The sequence below is a fragment of the Salvelinus alpinus genome, chromosome 10 (genome assembly GCF_045679555.1).
Source record: "Salvelinus alpinus chromosome 10, SLU_Salpinus.1, whole genome shotgun sequence".
Taxonomy (NCBI): Eukaryota; Metazoa; Chordata; class Actinopteri; order Salmoniformes; family Salmonidae; genus Salvelinus; species Salvelinus alpinus.
Window position 1 is genome coordinate 17,808,121 of NC_092095.1, and position 14,203 is coordinate 17,822,323.

General features: G+C 42.2%; 1 protein-coding gene across 1 annotated transcript; it reads right to left on the minus strand.

Moving 5' to 3' along the window:
- Window positions 1-106: 106 nt before the first annotated feature.
- Window positions 107-1,922, minus strand: LOC139532901 (myb/SANT-like DNA-binding domain-containing protein 4). Its single transcript, XM_071331064.1, has 8 exons — window positions 1,535-1,922; window positions 1,175-1,245; window positions 911-1,087; window positions 759-820; window positions 590-676; window positions 461-502; window positions 219-392; window positions 107-139 (listed from the first exon to the last, which is right to left on the minus strand). Exons 1-8 carry the CDS (start codon window positions 1,690-1,692, stop codon window positions 107-109), a joined length of 804 nt encoding a protein of 267 aa, XP_071187165.1. The 5' UTR covers window positions 1,693-1,922.
- Window positions 1,923-14,203: the final 12,281 nt, after the last annotated feature.

Sequence of the window (14,203 nt, forward strand, 5' to 3'; positions counted from 1 at the left end):
AGCACAGTGCATTCTTCTTCTTCTTTGGCATCATGGCATTCTGTTTGTGCATGCCGCCACGTGCTGTGCGTGTGTAACAGTATTGCTTCCGTTCCTCTCCTCGCCCCTATTTATTTTGAGCTGTGTCATCTTCTTGGAGCTGGGGGAGGAAAGAAAAATAATGATTAATACATTTGTGTTACAGTTAGCATACAGTGTACATTGAAGGCATATCTCACCTCCCTCTCAAGTTTTTTTATTTCAAGGTCCAGTTTCCTAATTGTCCTCTTTTTTATTTCGGACTCCAGTGCAAGATTTTCCATCTTTTTCTTCTTGTACTGAATGTCTATGTCTGCCAGTTCTATTTGGCGCCGGAGGTGGTTGCCATACAACTTTCTGATAGCTTGTGAGCTCTGTGAACACAATACAATTAGCGCAGCTGGAATTTGGCAGGATGTGGTGTCCTTTTATTAATACGCACTATGTTGCCAGGCTGGTTTTCCCACTGTATAGCATCTGGGTCCTGTAAAAGAAATTAGATTTTTTGATTTTGATGAGGACTCCTCACCATTGTAGAGTAAATAGTACTTTCACAGTCTTAACATGATACCTCATGCCTTCTGGAATCCAGAGAGATGGTCTCCTCCTCATCATCGTCTCCATCATGTGCTGTTGCTGCTGCACTGGGGCCTTCACCCTATCACATTTAATCGGATTCATATTGAAGCTAGTAGACAAGACATGCCAGGCCTACAGTATGCCTTTGATGGAGTACTCACTGGATCAGCATCGTCTGGTGCTTGTGCTGGTGGCTCTAACAGGAACACAGTGCTGCCAGACACTGCAAGGCAATAGGTAAACCAAAGTCAGACAGTCCAAATTGATTCAATATGAATGTGGTTGTATCCCATGTAGAGATGGAAGGACATACCTTGAATGAAGCGGGTGGCATCTTGGGAGGAACCTATGCTCGTCTCTTTCCCCCCAGGGATCCCCTCTAAGACGGGCCTGCCTTTATTTAGCTCCAAGGCCATGTCCTCTGCTGGGGTAAGGTCAGCCTTTGGTGACCCACCACCCGTGCCTTGTCTGTGGGTATTCTTTTTCACTGCTAAAACAGTACAGACAATGTGTGAGCAGGCACCTTCTGGGTACAATATATGCTTGTGCTTTGTTAAATATTAGTCAGGGACCATACCATTCTGCAGAATGTTCTTGTATTTGATTTTGACCTGCTGCCATGTCCGTTTTGGCCCGTTCATGTTTAATCTACACACACACACACACACACACACATTTAATGGAGTCACACTGCAAAAAATTACTTGGTATTTTTGTCTTGTTTTCAGTAAAAATATCAAAAAATTTATCATAGCTTTATACAGTGTGATGGAGTTACTTTACACAATTTCACTCATATCTGCAGTGCATTTCAATTAAAAATTTAACCGTTTCATAATTACAGTACAACTGCATTTTTGGAGATGTGAATTAAATATTTGAATTGTAATTGTGATGTTTCAGCGGAGTGGTGAGTGTGTAATTGTGCACTACTTACGCATTCAGGCGGTCTGCAATACTTTGCCACGCTTTTTCTCTTTGCTTTATCACTGTGGCGGTGTTGCCTTTCTTCTTAATTATATCTTTTACCTCCTCGTATGCCTCCATGAGGATTTGTGCTTCCGACGGGGAAAAGTACGCGGCTCTAGTTGCCATGGTAAATCAGTTAATCTGTGATCTGTGGCGGGGTCTATTTGAGTGAGCCGTGAGCGCGCACCTATCCAGGATTGGTTTCACCTGGCTTAATGAATCCGTGTCTGCTCATCCTGGCTTGGTCTTTGTGCAACCAATTAAGCCTGGACGCACATGTTTTGGCTTCATTGAGCTCAGCTGAGTCATTTATCCCGGATGTCTTAATTCTACTTTTGTGCAACAGGCCCCTGGGCTCGAACCAGGGACAATCTGCACACATCAACAACTGCCTCCCACAAAGCATCGTTACTAGAGGTCGACCAATTATGAATTTTCAATACCGATACCGATTATTGGAGGACCAAAAAATCCGATTTATATATATATATCTGTAATAATGACAATTACAACAATACTGAATGAACAATGAACACTTTTATTTTAACTTAATATAATACATCAATAAAATCAATTTAGTCTCAAATAAATAATGAAACATGTTCAATTTGGTTTAAATAATGCAAAAACACAGTGTTGGAGAAGAAAGTAAAAGTGCAATATGTGCCATGTAAAAAAGCTAAAGTTTAAGTTCCTTGCTCAGAACATGAGAACATATGAAAGCTGGTGGTTCCTTTTAACATGAGTCTTCAATATTCCCAGTTAAGAAGTTTTAGGTTGCAGTTACTATGCGTCGACTATTCCTCTCTATACCATTTGTATTTCATATACCTTTGACTATTGGATGTTCTTATAGGCACTTTAGTATTGCCAGCCTAATCTCGGGAGTTGATAGGCTTGAAGTCATAAACAGCGCTGTGCTTCAAGCATTGCTAAGAGCTGCTGGCAAACGCAGTAAAGTGCTGTTTGAATGAATGCTTACAAGCCTACTGCTGCCTATCACCGCTCAGTCAGACTGCTCTATCAAATATCAAATCATTGACTTAATTATAATAAACACACAGAAATACGAGCCTTTGGTCATTAATATGGTCAAATCCGGAAACTATCATTTCGAAAACAAAATGTTTATTCTTTCAGTGAAATACTGAACCGTTCCGTATTCTATCAAACGGGTGGCAACCCTAAGTCTAAATATTGCTGTTACATTGCACAACCTTCAACGTTATGTCATAAATATGTAAAATTCTGGCAAATTAATTATGGTCTTTGTTAGGAAGAAATGGTCTTCACACAGTTCACAACGAGCCAGGCGGCCCAAACTGCTGTATATACCCTGACTCTGCTTGCACTGAACGCAAGAGAAGTAACACAATTTCCCTAGTTAATATTGCCTGCTAACATGCATATATTTTCACTAAATATGCAGGTTTAAAAAAATATACTTCTGTGTATTGATTTTAAGAAAGGCATTGATGTTCATGGTTAGGTACATTTGTGCAACGATTGTGCTTTTTTCGCAAATGTGCTTTTGTTTAATCATCACCCGTTTGGCCAAGTTGAAGTAGGCTGTGATTCGATGGTAAATTAACAGGCACCGCTTTGATAATATGCAATGCAGGACAAGCTAGTTAACCTAGTAATATCATCAACCATGTGTAGTTAACTAGTGATTATGTGAAGATTGATTGTTTACAAGATAAGTTTAATGCTAGCTAGCAACTTAACTTGGCTCCTTGCAGCCACAAGGTCCTTTTGATGCTACACTCACATAACAGGTGGTCAGCCTGCTACACAGTCTCCTCGTGGATTGCATTGTAATCGGCCATAATCGCCATCCAAAAAGGCTGATTACCGATTGTTATGAAAACTTGAAATCGGCCATAATTAATCGGCCATAATTAATCGGCCCTAATTAATCAGCCCTAATTAATCGGCCATAATTAATCGGCCATAATTAATCGGTCAACCTCTAATCATTACCTATCGCTCCACAAAAGCTGCAGCCCTTGCAGAGCAAGGGAAACAACTACTGCTAGGTCTCAGAGCAAGTGACGTCACCAACAAAAACGCTATTAGCCCGCACCCCGGTAACTAGCTAGCCATTTCACACCGGTTACACTCACCCGCCTTTGACCTCCTTTTCCGCAGCAACCAGTGATCTGGGTCACGGCACCAATGTAACAGTATTGCTTTCGTCCCTCTCCTCGCCATTACCTGGGCTCGAACCAGGGAGCCTCTGCACACATCAACAACTACCTCCCACGAAGCATCGTTACCTATCGCTCCACAAAAGCCACGGTCCTTGCAGAGCAAGGGAAACAACTACTTCAAGGTCTCAGAGCAAGTGACGTCACCGATTGAAACGCTATTAGCGCACACCCCATACACCACACTATGGGACAACTGACATATTCCAACATGACTGTATCTGGTAAAGACTCTGCTTCAAAACTCAAAAGGACAGACAGTGCTTCTCAGTTTCACCACGCTCGCCACTATGTCTGTGTCGCACCAAACGGCGCGCCTCACAGACACAGGGAATCTTGCATTTCAGTTGCTCCACCTCAACACTTAAAGGAAAACTCCATCCAAAAACGATATTTTGGTATTTGTTTCATTAGTCCATTGTTGACATAGGACCAAAATGTTTTGCTTGTCAGCAATCAAGTTTTCAAGATATGTAACTTTCAAAATATAGAAATCATCCCCGTGTGATGAATTTTGCATCATATGATGCTGTTTTGCATCATATGATACATCATACGGATGATTTCTGTATTTTGAAAGTTACGTATCTTGAAAACTTGAGATTTTGGGACAACAGGGCTAATCTAGTGATTCAGGGCTAATCTCTATAGCCATCCAGCTAATTACAAGCAACTGTCTAAACGAAAGACAAGACCTTATCTCTTCTGAGATGTTGGAGTCTGTTTCCCGGTACTTGACATAGGAGCTCTGCCAAGATAGCATGAAGTAAAAAGAATGCAACATTTTCCCACCTGCATCTCCTCATTGCCCCCCAGTAAAATGATCCTACATTTAGGCTATTGTTTATATGTGTATTTCACACTATGTTGAGGTAAATATCAGAGTATAATGTTATGGATGTCAACCCAATACATGTTCCTGTCATCATCATCAATCAACTACATTAGAGTTAAAAACAACTTGGACTACCACCACTGATTTCTGTATGCTAGCTATGCAACCAGTTTATACAAATGCAGGATCCGTACAGACAAGACAAATTCAAGGTCTTTCAATTACCTTTTCAAGCGCTAATATTTATTTTCAAGGACCATCAATTAATATTTACTATTATGCAATTGTTTCTAGCCGCCAACAGATGGCAGTATATAGCCACAACCTCATGAGAAAAAAACAACTAACTTACTATTCATCACTACCTTACAAGTTCTACTCAATAATATGTTTCACTACTTATTTACTACATACATGAGAGGTAAGTCAGGATTGACGATGACTGGTTTCCTTGTATGGACTGTAACTCAGTAAAATCTTTGAAATTGTTGAATTAATATTTTTGTTCAGTGTACATAATATTAAATTGTCTTTACATTTAAATTTCATGAAATTTTAGGTCCATCAGGCTGTCCCAACATATAATGACATGATAGTGAATTCTGACAATGTAAAAGACCCTTAGTTGACTCTAAAATTGTATATTCTATACCCATTTGAAGAGAAACAATGTATTAATCTTATCTTTGAGATTTTCTCAGGGAACTCTATTTACATTTTAGGGGAATCCACATGCGTCCCAGACCCCAAGTTTGGGAACCACTGTACTATTAACCTCTTTCCCTGCTTGCTTCAATTCTTCCTTCCACTCTCTGTGTATCTCCTTTGCCTCTTTCATTGCAGCCTGACTCATCAGTGTCTCTCACTACGCTCTATAAAGAAAAGGTATTTTGTTAAGAGAACTTATAGTAGCCCATCTTTTGATAATAGCTAGCTTAATTTCAGTCAGCTGCTCCTGCTGAGGTCAGGCTCCTTTTAACGTTAGCTTCTAACTTCATCCTTCTAGCCAGCTAGTTATAGCTAGCTACTTGCCTAATAGCCAGAGCCCTTGAGCTACCTAGCTAACTAGACATCTGACTGAAATATCAGCGACTATTTACCAGTTGTACACATTCTCCAAAAGTCAGGAGGGGTTGTTTGGGGGATCTGTTGACACGGGAGGCGTCGAGGGATGTTAAAATAAGTCCCACTGCCAGCGGTGTCTCTGCTATTTGCCTCTGTAGGTCTGGGCTGAGGTCAGGGTTGCCAGGTCAAGCTAAAAGGTCCAGACCAATGAACACTCAAAATCTGCACAAATGGCCTGAAAACTAGCCAAGTTTATTTTTTTTTTAAGGCAAGAGAGGAGTTGCCATATCTAAACCCTTTTTTCCATAACGTTATCGAGCCAATTACGAAGGAATATCATATAAACTTGTAATGACGTTAGAAGCAAAATTAGGGTTTCCTCAAAATAATAATTATTGCAAGCTATGACATTGCTTAATCATAGCAGTCCAAAAAGTTAAATCGACATCCATTGATGGTAAATGATCTGTCGAGGGCAAATTATATTTTCTCTTGCCACATATTCAAATTCCTTTATTACATCATAAGGCACAAGGGGTATGGTATTTGGCCAATATACCACACCTAGGGCTGTTCTTATGCACAACGCAACGCGGAGTTGTATCCAGGTTGTATCACAACTGGCCATGATTGGGAGTCCCATAGGGCGGTTCACAATTGGCCCAGCGTCATCTGGTTAAGGTTTGGCCAGGGTAGGCCGTCATTGTAAATTAATATTTGTTCTTAACTGACTTGACTAGTTAAATACAGGTGAAATTAATAAAATAAAGTAAAAAATATACCACGGCTTTCAGCCAATCAGCATTCAGGGCTAGAGCCAGGTTTATAAATGTAAATAAAACCCCTTTGCACATGTGCATAACTATAGATAAATCTGACAGGAGAGTTGGACAGAGGATCTCGAAATCTCTGAGCAAGAAACACTTGGATGAAACCAAAAAACTAATGTTAGGCTATTTTCTGGCAATTATGCTGTTATTATGTGCCAGATGTTAAGACTACAAACCGTTATAAATAGCCCATTTGCGAAATTGACTTGTCATTTCAATAGGCATAGGCTACACAATAAAATATTAGTTCATGATTGTACAGTGCATTCAGAAAGTATTTAGACCCCTTTACTTTTCCCACATTTTGCTATGTTACAGCCTTATCCAAGGTGGCGTAGCAGTGCAGACGTGGTTTGTCGTCCTTTCATTTACTTTTTGTATTTTTCGTATTTTTTTTGTATATATTTCAATTTATTTTCAATCTCTTTTCTATTTTTAAATTAAATATATTTTCCGGTAACCTGCCTCACTCAATGTGACACGGATCTGCTATTCTTTTTAGACCTTATAGCCAGGACCTCCATCAGAAGCTAACCAGCTAATTAGCTACTAGCTTTTTAGTCATTGTTAACCACTGCTAGCGTGGTTTACCTGCTTTACCTTCTGCTCAGGCACCAACCGTTTTTTTAGCCTGGATAATACCTACCAGCCTCGGACTGTTTTTCTCCACTACAATGCCGGATTCCTGCCGTAACCCTGGACCATTACTCCTGATCATCACAGCTAGCTAGCTGCCACCGAGTGACCCAGCCCCGAAGCTAGCCCTGAGCCAGGCCCACCACCCGGACCACTCTGTGATCACCCGGCTACCCAGCTGATGCCTCCCGGACACGGCTAGAATCCACTACTTCTACCGGATACTTGCCGTAAGCTCTGGACCTTTGCAGCGGATCATCGCTGCTAGTTGGCTGCTACCGAGTGGCTATAGTGGCTAACGCCCCTGCCCCGAAGCTAGCACCAGTTAGCCGCGAGCCAGGCACATCTCCCAGCTAGCAAACGAAACTACTACAACTATAATACCTCTTTCGCCATCTGTCCCAGGCCCTTTGTCGTGCTGTACCACCACGACTGGCCCGCAGGCGTAATTCCATCCGCTGTGCCCTCAACCGGCCGTTGCCGGACGTCAGAGCAGACGCTTCTACTGCTAACTTTAAACACTGTGTCTCCCGCGTGCTAGCGTAGTAACGACTATGCCGTGGCTTCCCTGCTCCATCTATTGCTGTTCACTGGACCATATGATCACTTGGCTACATAGCTGATGCCTGCTGGACTGTTCATTTATCACGGTACTCCATTTTGTTTATTTTTTTGTTGTTTTGTTTATCTGTCGGCCCTAGCCCCGAACTCAGGCCCTGTGTGTAGTTTACCGACCATCTCTACCCATTCATCGCCATTTTACCTGTTGTTGTTGTCTTAGCTGATTAGCTGTTATTGTCTTACCCGTTGTTGTCTTAGCTAGCTCTCCCAAACAACACCTGTGATTGCTTTATGCCTCGCTTTATGCCTCTCTCAAATGTCAATATGCCTTGTATACTGTTGTTTAGGATAGTTATCATTGTTTTAGTTTACAGTGGAGCCCCTAGTCCCACTCTACATGCCTCAGATTCCTCCTTTGTTCCACCCCCCACACATGCGGTGACCTCACCCAGTATAACCAGCACGTCCAGAGATACAACCTCTCTTATCGTCACTCAGTGCCTGGGCTTATCTCCACTGTACCCGCACCCCACCATACCCCTGTCTGCACATTATGCCCTGAATCTATTCTACCACGCCCAGAAATCTGCTTATTTTATTCTCTGTCCCCAACGCACTACACGACCAGTTTTGATAGCCTTTAGCCGTACCCTCATCCTACTCCTCCTCTGTTCCTCGGGTGATGTGGAGGTTAACCCAGGCCCTGCGTGTCCCCAGGCACTCTCGTTTGTTGACTTCTGTAATCGAAAAAGCCTTGGTTTCATGCATGTTAACATCAGAAGCCTCCTCCCTAAGTTTGTTTTACTCACTGCTTTAGCACACTCCGCCAACCCTGATGTCCTTGTCGCGTCTGAATCCTGGCTTAGGAAGGCCACCAAAAATTCTGAGATTTCCATACCCAAATACAACATCTTCCGTCAAGATAGAACTGCCAAAGGGGGAGGAGTTGCAAAATACTGCAGAGGTAGCCTGCAAAGTTCTGTCATACTTTCCAGGTCTATGCCCAAACAGTTTGAACTTCTAATTTTAAAAATGAATCTCTCCAGAAATAAGTCTCTCACTGTTGCCACCTGTTATAGACGCCCCTCAGCTCCCAGCTGTGCCCTGGACACCATATGTGAATTGATTGCCCCTCATCTATCTTCAGAGTTCGTTCTGTTAGGTGACCTAAACTGGGATCTGCTTAACACACCGGCAGTCCTACAATCTAAGCTAGATGCCCTCAATCTCACACAAATCATCAAGGAACCCACCAGATATAACCCTAAATCTGTAAACATGGGCACCCTCATAGATATTATCCTGACCATCTTGCCCTCCAAATACACCTCTGCTGTTTTCAATCAGGTTCTCAGCGATCACTGCCTCATTGCCTGCATCCGCTATGGGTCCGTGGTCAAATGACTACCCCTCATCACTGTCAAACGCTCCCTAAAACACTTCTGCGAGCAGGCCTTTCTAATTGACCTGGCCCGGGTATCCTGGAAGGATATTGACCTCATTCCGTCAGTTGAGGATGCCTGGTCGTTCTTTAAAAGTAATTTCCTCACCATCTTAAATAAGCATGCCCCTTTCAAAAAATTTAGAACTAAGAACAGATATAGCCCTTGGTTCACTCCAGACCTGACTGCCCTTGACCAGCACAAAAACAACCTGTGGCGGACTGCAATTGCATCGAATAGTCCCCGTGATATGAAACTGTTCAGGGAAGTCAGGAACCAATACACGCAGTCAGTCAGGAAAGCAAAGGCTAGCTTTTTCAAACAGAAATTAGCATCCTGTAGCTCTAACTCCAAAATGTTTTGGGACACTGTAAAGTCCATGGAGAACAAGAGCACCTCCTCCCAGCTGCCTACTGCTCTGAGGCTAGGTAACACGGTCACTACTGATAAATCCATGATAATCGAAAATTTAATAAGCATTTCTCTACGGCTGGCCATGCTTTCCTCCTGGCTACCCCAACCCCGGCCAATAGCTCCGCACCCCCCGCAGCTACTTGCCCGAGCCTCCCCAGCTTCTCCTTCACCCAAATACAAATAGCAGATGTTCTGAAAGAGCTGCAAAACCTGGACCCATACAAATCAGCTGGGCTAGACAATCTGGACCCTCTCTTTCTAAAACTATCCATTGTTGCAACCCATATTACCAGTCTGCACAACATCTCTTTCGTATTGTCCGAGATCCCTAAAGATTGGAAAGCTGCCGCGGTCATCCCCCTCTTCAAAGGGGGTGACACTCTAGACCCAAACTGTTATAGACCTATATCCATCCTGCCCTGCCTCTCTAAAGTCTTTGAAAGCCAAGTTAATAAACAGATCACTGACCATTTCGAATCCCACCGTACCTTCTCCGCTGTGCAATCCGGTTTCCAAGCTGGTCACGGGTGCACCTCAGCCACGCTCAAGGTACTAAACAATATCATAACCGCCATCGATAAAAAACAGTACTGTGCAGCTGTCTTCATCGACCTGGCCAAGGCTTTCGACTCTGTCAATCACCGTATTCTTATTGGCAGACTCAATAGCCTTGGTTTCTCAAATGACTGCCTCGCCTGGTTCACCAACTACTTTGCAGAGTTCAGTGTGTCAAATCGGAGGGCCTGTTGTCCGGACCTCTGACAGTCTCTTTGGGGGTACCACAGGTTTCAATTCTCGTACCGACTCTTTTCTCTGTATATATCAACGATGTCGCTCTTGCTGCGGGTGATTCCCTGATCCAACTCTACACAGACGACACCATTCTGTATACATCTGGCCCTTCTTTGGACACTGTGTTACCTAACCTCCAAATGAGCTTCAATGCCATACAACACTCCTTCCGTGGCCTCCAACTGCCCTTAAACGCTAGTTAAACCAAATGCATGCTCTTCAACCGTTCGCTGCCCGCACCCGCCCACCCGACTAGCATCACTACCCTGGACGGTTCTGACCTAGAATATGTGGACAACTACAAATACCTAGGTGTCTGGCTAGACTGTAAACTCTCCTTCCAGACTCATATTAAACATCTCCAATCCAAAATCAAATCTAGAATCAGCTTTCTATTTCGCAACAAAGCCTCCTTCACTCACGCCTCCAAACTTACCCTAGTAAAACTGACTATCCTACCGATCCTCGACTTCGGCGATGTCATCTACAAAATAGCTTCCAACACTCTACTCAGCAAACTGGATGCAGTCTATCACAGTGCCATCCGTTTTGTTACCAAAGCCCCTTAGGTCACCCACCACTGAGACCTGTATGCTCTAGTCGGCTGGCCCTCGCAACATATTCGTCGCCAGACCCACTGGCTCCAGGTCATCTATAAGTCTATGCTAGGTAAAGCTCCGCCTTATCTCAGCTCACTGGTCACGATAACAACACCCATCCGTAGCACGCGCTCCAGCAGGTATATCTCACTGGTCATCCCCAAAGCCAACACCCCCTTTGGCCGCCTTTCCTTACAGTTCTCTGCTGCCAGTGACTGGAACGAATTGCAAAAATCGCTGAAGCTGGAGACTTACATTTCCCTCACTAACTTTAAACATCAGCTATCTGAGCAGCTAACTGATCACTGCAGCTGTACATAGTCCATCTGTAAATATTCCACCCAATCTACCTACCTCATCCCCATATTGTTTTTATTTACTTTTCTGCTCTTGCACACCAGTATCTCTACTTGCACATCATCATCTGCTCATATATCACTTCAGTGTTAATATGCTAAACTATAATTACTTTGCTGCTATGGCCAATTTATTGCCCCCCTACTAACGCCATTTGCACACACTGTATATAGACTTTCTTTTTTTTCTATTATGTTATTGACTGTACGCTTGTTAATTCCATGTGTAACTCTGTGTTGTTGTTTGTGTCGCACTGCTTTGCTTTATCTTGGCCAGGTCGCAGTTATAAATGAGAACTTGTTCTCAACTAGCTTACCTGGTTAAGTAAAGGGGATTTAAAAAAATAAAAATAATTCTAAAATTGTTTTTTCCCTCATCAATCTACACACAATACCCCATAGTGACAAAATTTTTGCAAATGTATTAAAAATGAAAAACCACTCCACTCACTCAGCGACAGCCTGCCTCACTGCCTTACAGTCAGCAGCAAGTCACAGTGAAATATATATTTTAAGTGAAATGCCACAAATCCAGGGAGCAGGCGAACATAACAAGCATACATGAATCATTCATGATTCCACTCGTTCACAGAGGTAGGCGCGCGCGATTAGAACTCAGATCAAGAAGCCTTCTGAGCGTTGATCAACGCTGGGAATGCAAAAATAAGTATGTAAACGATAATTAACCAAATAAAAAAGGTGAGTAAACGCTATTTCACAAATTAAAAGTTCCGTAAACGGCATCTACATATTCATAAACATCAATATACTGACTGGCAAGATTGAATCTACAGTTGAAGTCAGAAGTTTACATACACTTAGGTGGGAGTCATTAAAACTCGTTTTTCTTTTTTTTCTTGTTAACTTCTTATGGCTGGGGGCAGTATTGAGTAGCTTGGATGAATAAGGTGCCCAGAGTAAACTGCCTGCTACTCAGTCCCAGAAGCTAAGATATGCATAGATATTTTTTGTAGATTTGGATAGAAAACACTCTGAAGTTTCTAAAACTGTTTGAATGATGTCTGTGAGTATAACAGAACTCATATGGCAGGCAAAAACCTGAGAAGAAATCCAACCAGGAAGTGGGAAATCTGAGGTTTGTAGGTTTGCCTATCCAATATAATGTGTCTTTGGGGTCATATTGCACTTCCTAAGGCTTCCACTAGATGTCAACAGTCTTTAGAACCTTGTTTGATGCTTCTACTGTGCAGAATGAGGGACGGAGAGCTCTTTGAGTCAGGTGTCTTGCATGAACTGGTCGCACGCGCTGCCGTGAGAGCGACCTGCGTTCCATCGCATTTCTGAAGAGAAAGGAATTCTCCGGTTGAAACATTATTGAAGATTTATGTTAAAAACATCCTAAAGATTGATTCTATACATCGTTTGACATGTTTCTACGAACTGTAATGGAATATTTTGACTTTTCGTCTGACCTGCGCGTCAGCAATTTGGATTTTGGAACTAAACGCGCGAACAAAAATGAGGTATTTGGACATAAATGATGGACGTTATCGAACAAAACAAACATTTATTGTGGAACTGGGATTCCTGGGAGTGCATTCTGATGAAGATCATCAAAGGTAAGTGAATATTTATAATACTATTTCTGACTTCTGTTGACTCCACAACATGGTGGATATCTGTATGGCTTGTTTGGGCTCTGAGCGCTGTACTCGGATTATAGCATGGTGTGCTTTTTCCGTAAAGTTTTTTTGAAATCTGACACAGCGGTTGCATTAAGGAGAAGTTTATCTAAAGGTCCATGTATAATACTTGTATCTTTTATAAATGTTTATTATGAGTATTTCTGTAAATTTATGTGGCTCTCTGCAAAATCACCGGATGTTTTGGAGGCAAAACATTACTGAACATAACGCTCCAATGTAAACTAAGATTTTTGGATATAAATATGAACTTTATCGAACAAAACATACATGTATAACATGAGGTACTGTAACATGAAGTCCTATGAGTGTCATCTGATGAAGATCATCAAAGGTTAGTGATTAATTTTATCTCTATTTCTGCTTTTTGTGACTCCTCTCTTTGGCTGGAAAAATGGCTGTGTTTTTCTGTGACTAGGTACTGACCTAACATAATCGTTTGGTGTGCTTTCGTCGTAAAGCCTTTTTGAAATCGGACACTGTGGCTGGATTTACAACAAGTTTATCTTTAAAATGGTGTAAAATACTTGTATGTTTGAGGAATTTTAATTATGAGATTTCTGTTGTTTGAATTTGGCGCCCTGCACTTCCACTGGCTGTTGTCAAGTCGATCCCGTTAACGGGATCTCAGCCATAAGAAGTTTTAACAAACTATAGTTTTGGCAAGTCGGTTTGGACATTACTTTGTGCATGACACAAGTAAAAATTGTACAACAATTGTTTACAGACAGATTATTTCACTTATAATCCACTGTATCACAATTCCAGTGGGTCAGAATTTACATATACCAAATTGACTGTGCCTTAAAACAGCTTGGAAAATTCCAGAAAATTATGTCTTGGCTTTAGAAGCTTCTGATAGGCTAATTGACATTATTTGAGTCAATTGGAGGTGTACCTGTGGATGTATTTCAAGGCCTACCTTCAAACTCAATGCCTCTTTGCTTGACATCATGGGAAAATCAAAAGAAATCAGGAAATCCTTGTGGACCTCCACAAGTCTGGTTCATCCTTGGGAGCAATTTCCAAATGCCTGAAGGTACCACGTTCATCTGTACAAACAATAGTACGCAAGTATAAACACCATGGGACCACGCACCATGGGACCGTCATACCGCTCAGGAAGGAGACGCGTTCTGTCTCCTAGAGATGAACTTACTTTGGTGCGAAAAGTGCAAATCAATCCCAGAACAACAGCAAAGGACCTTGTGAAGATGCTGGAGGAAACAGGTA

Excerpts from the sequence above, each read along its gene's own strand:
- LOC139532901 (XM_071331064.1), bottom strand. The coding sequence starts at position 1,692 with ATGGCAACTAGAGCCGCGTACTTTTCCCCGTCGGAAGCACAAATCCTC. Across the intron at positions 1,246-1,534 it reads ATTGCAGACCGCCTGAATGC|ATTAAACATGAACGGGCCAA; the intron begins GTAAGTAGTGCA and ends GTGTGTGTGTAG. Across the intron at positions 1,088-1,174 it reads CAAGAACATTCTGCAGAATG|CAGTGAAAAAGAATACCCAC; the intron begins GTATGGTCCCTG and ends GTACTGTTTTAG.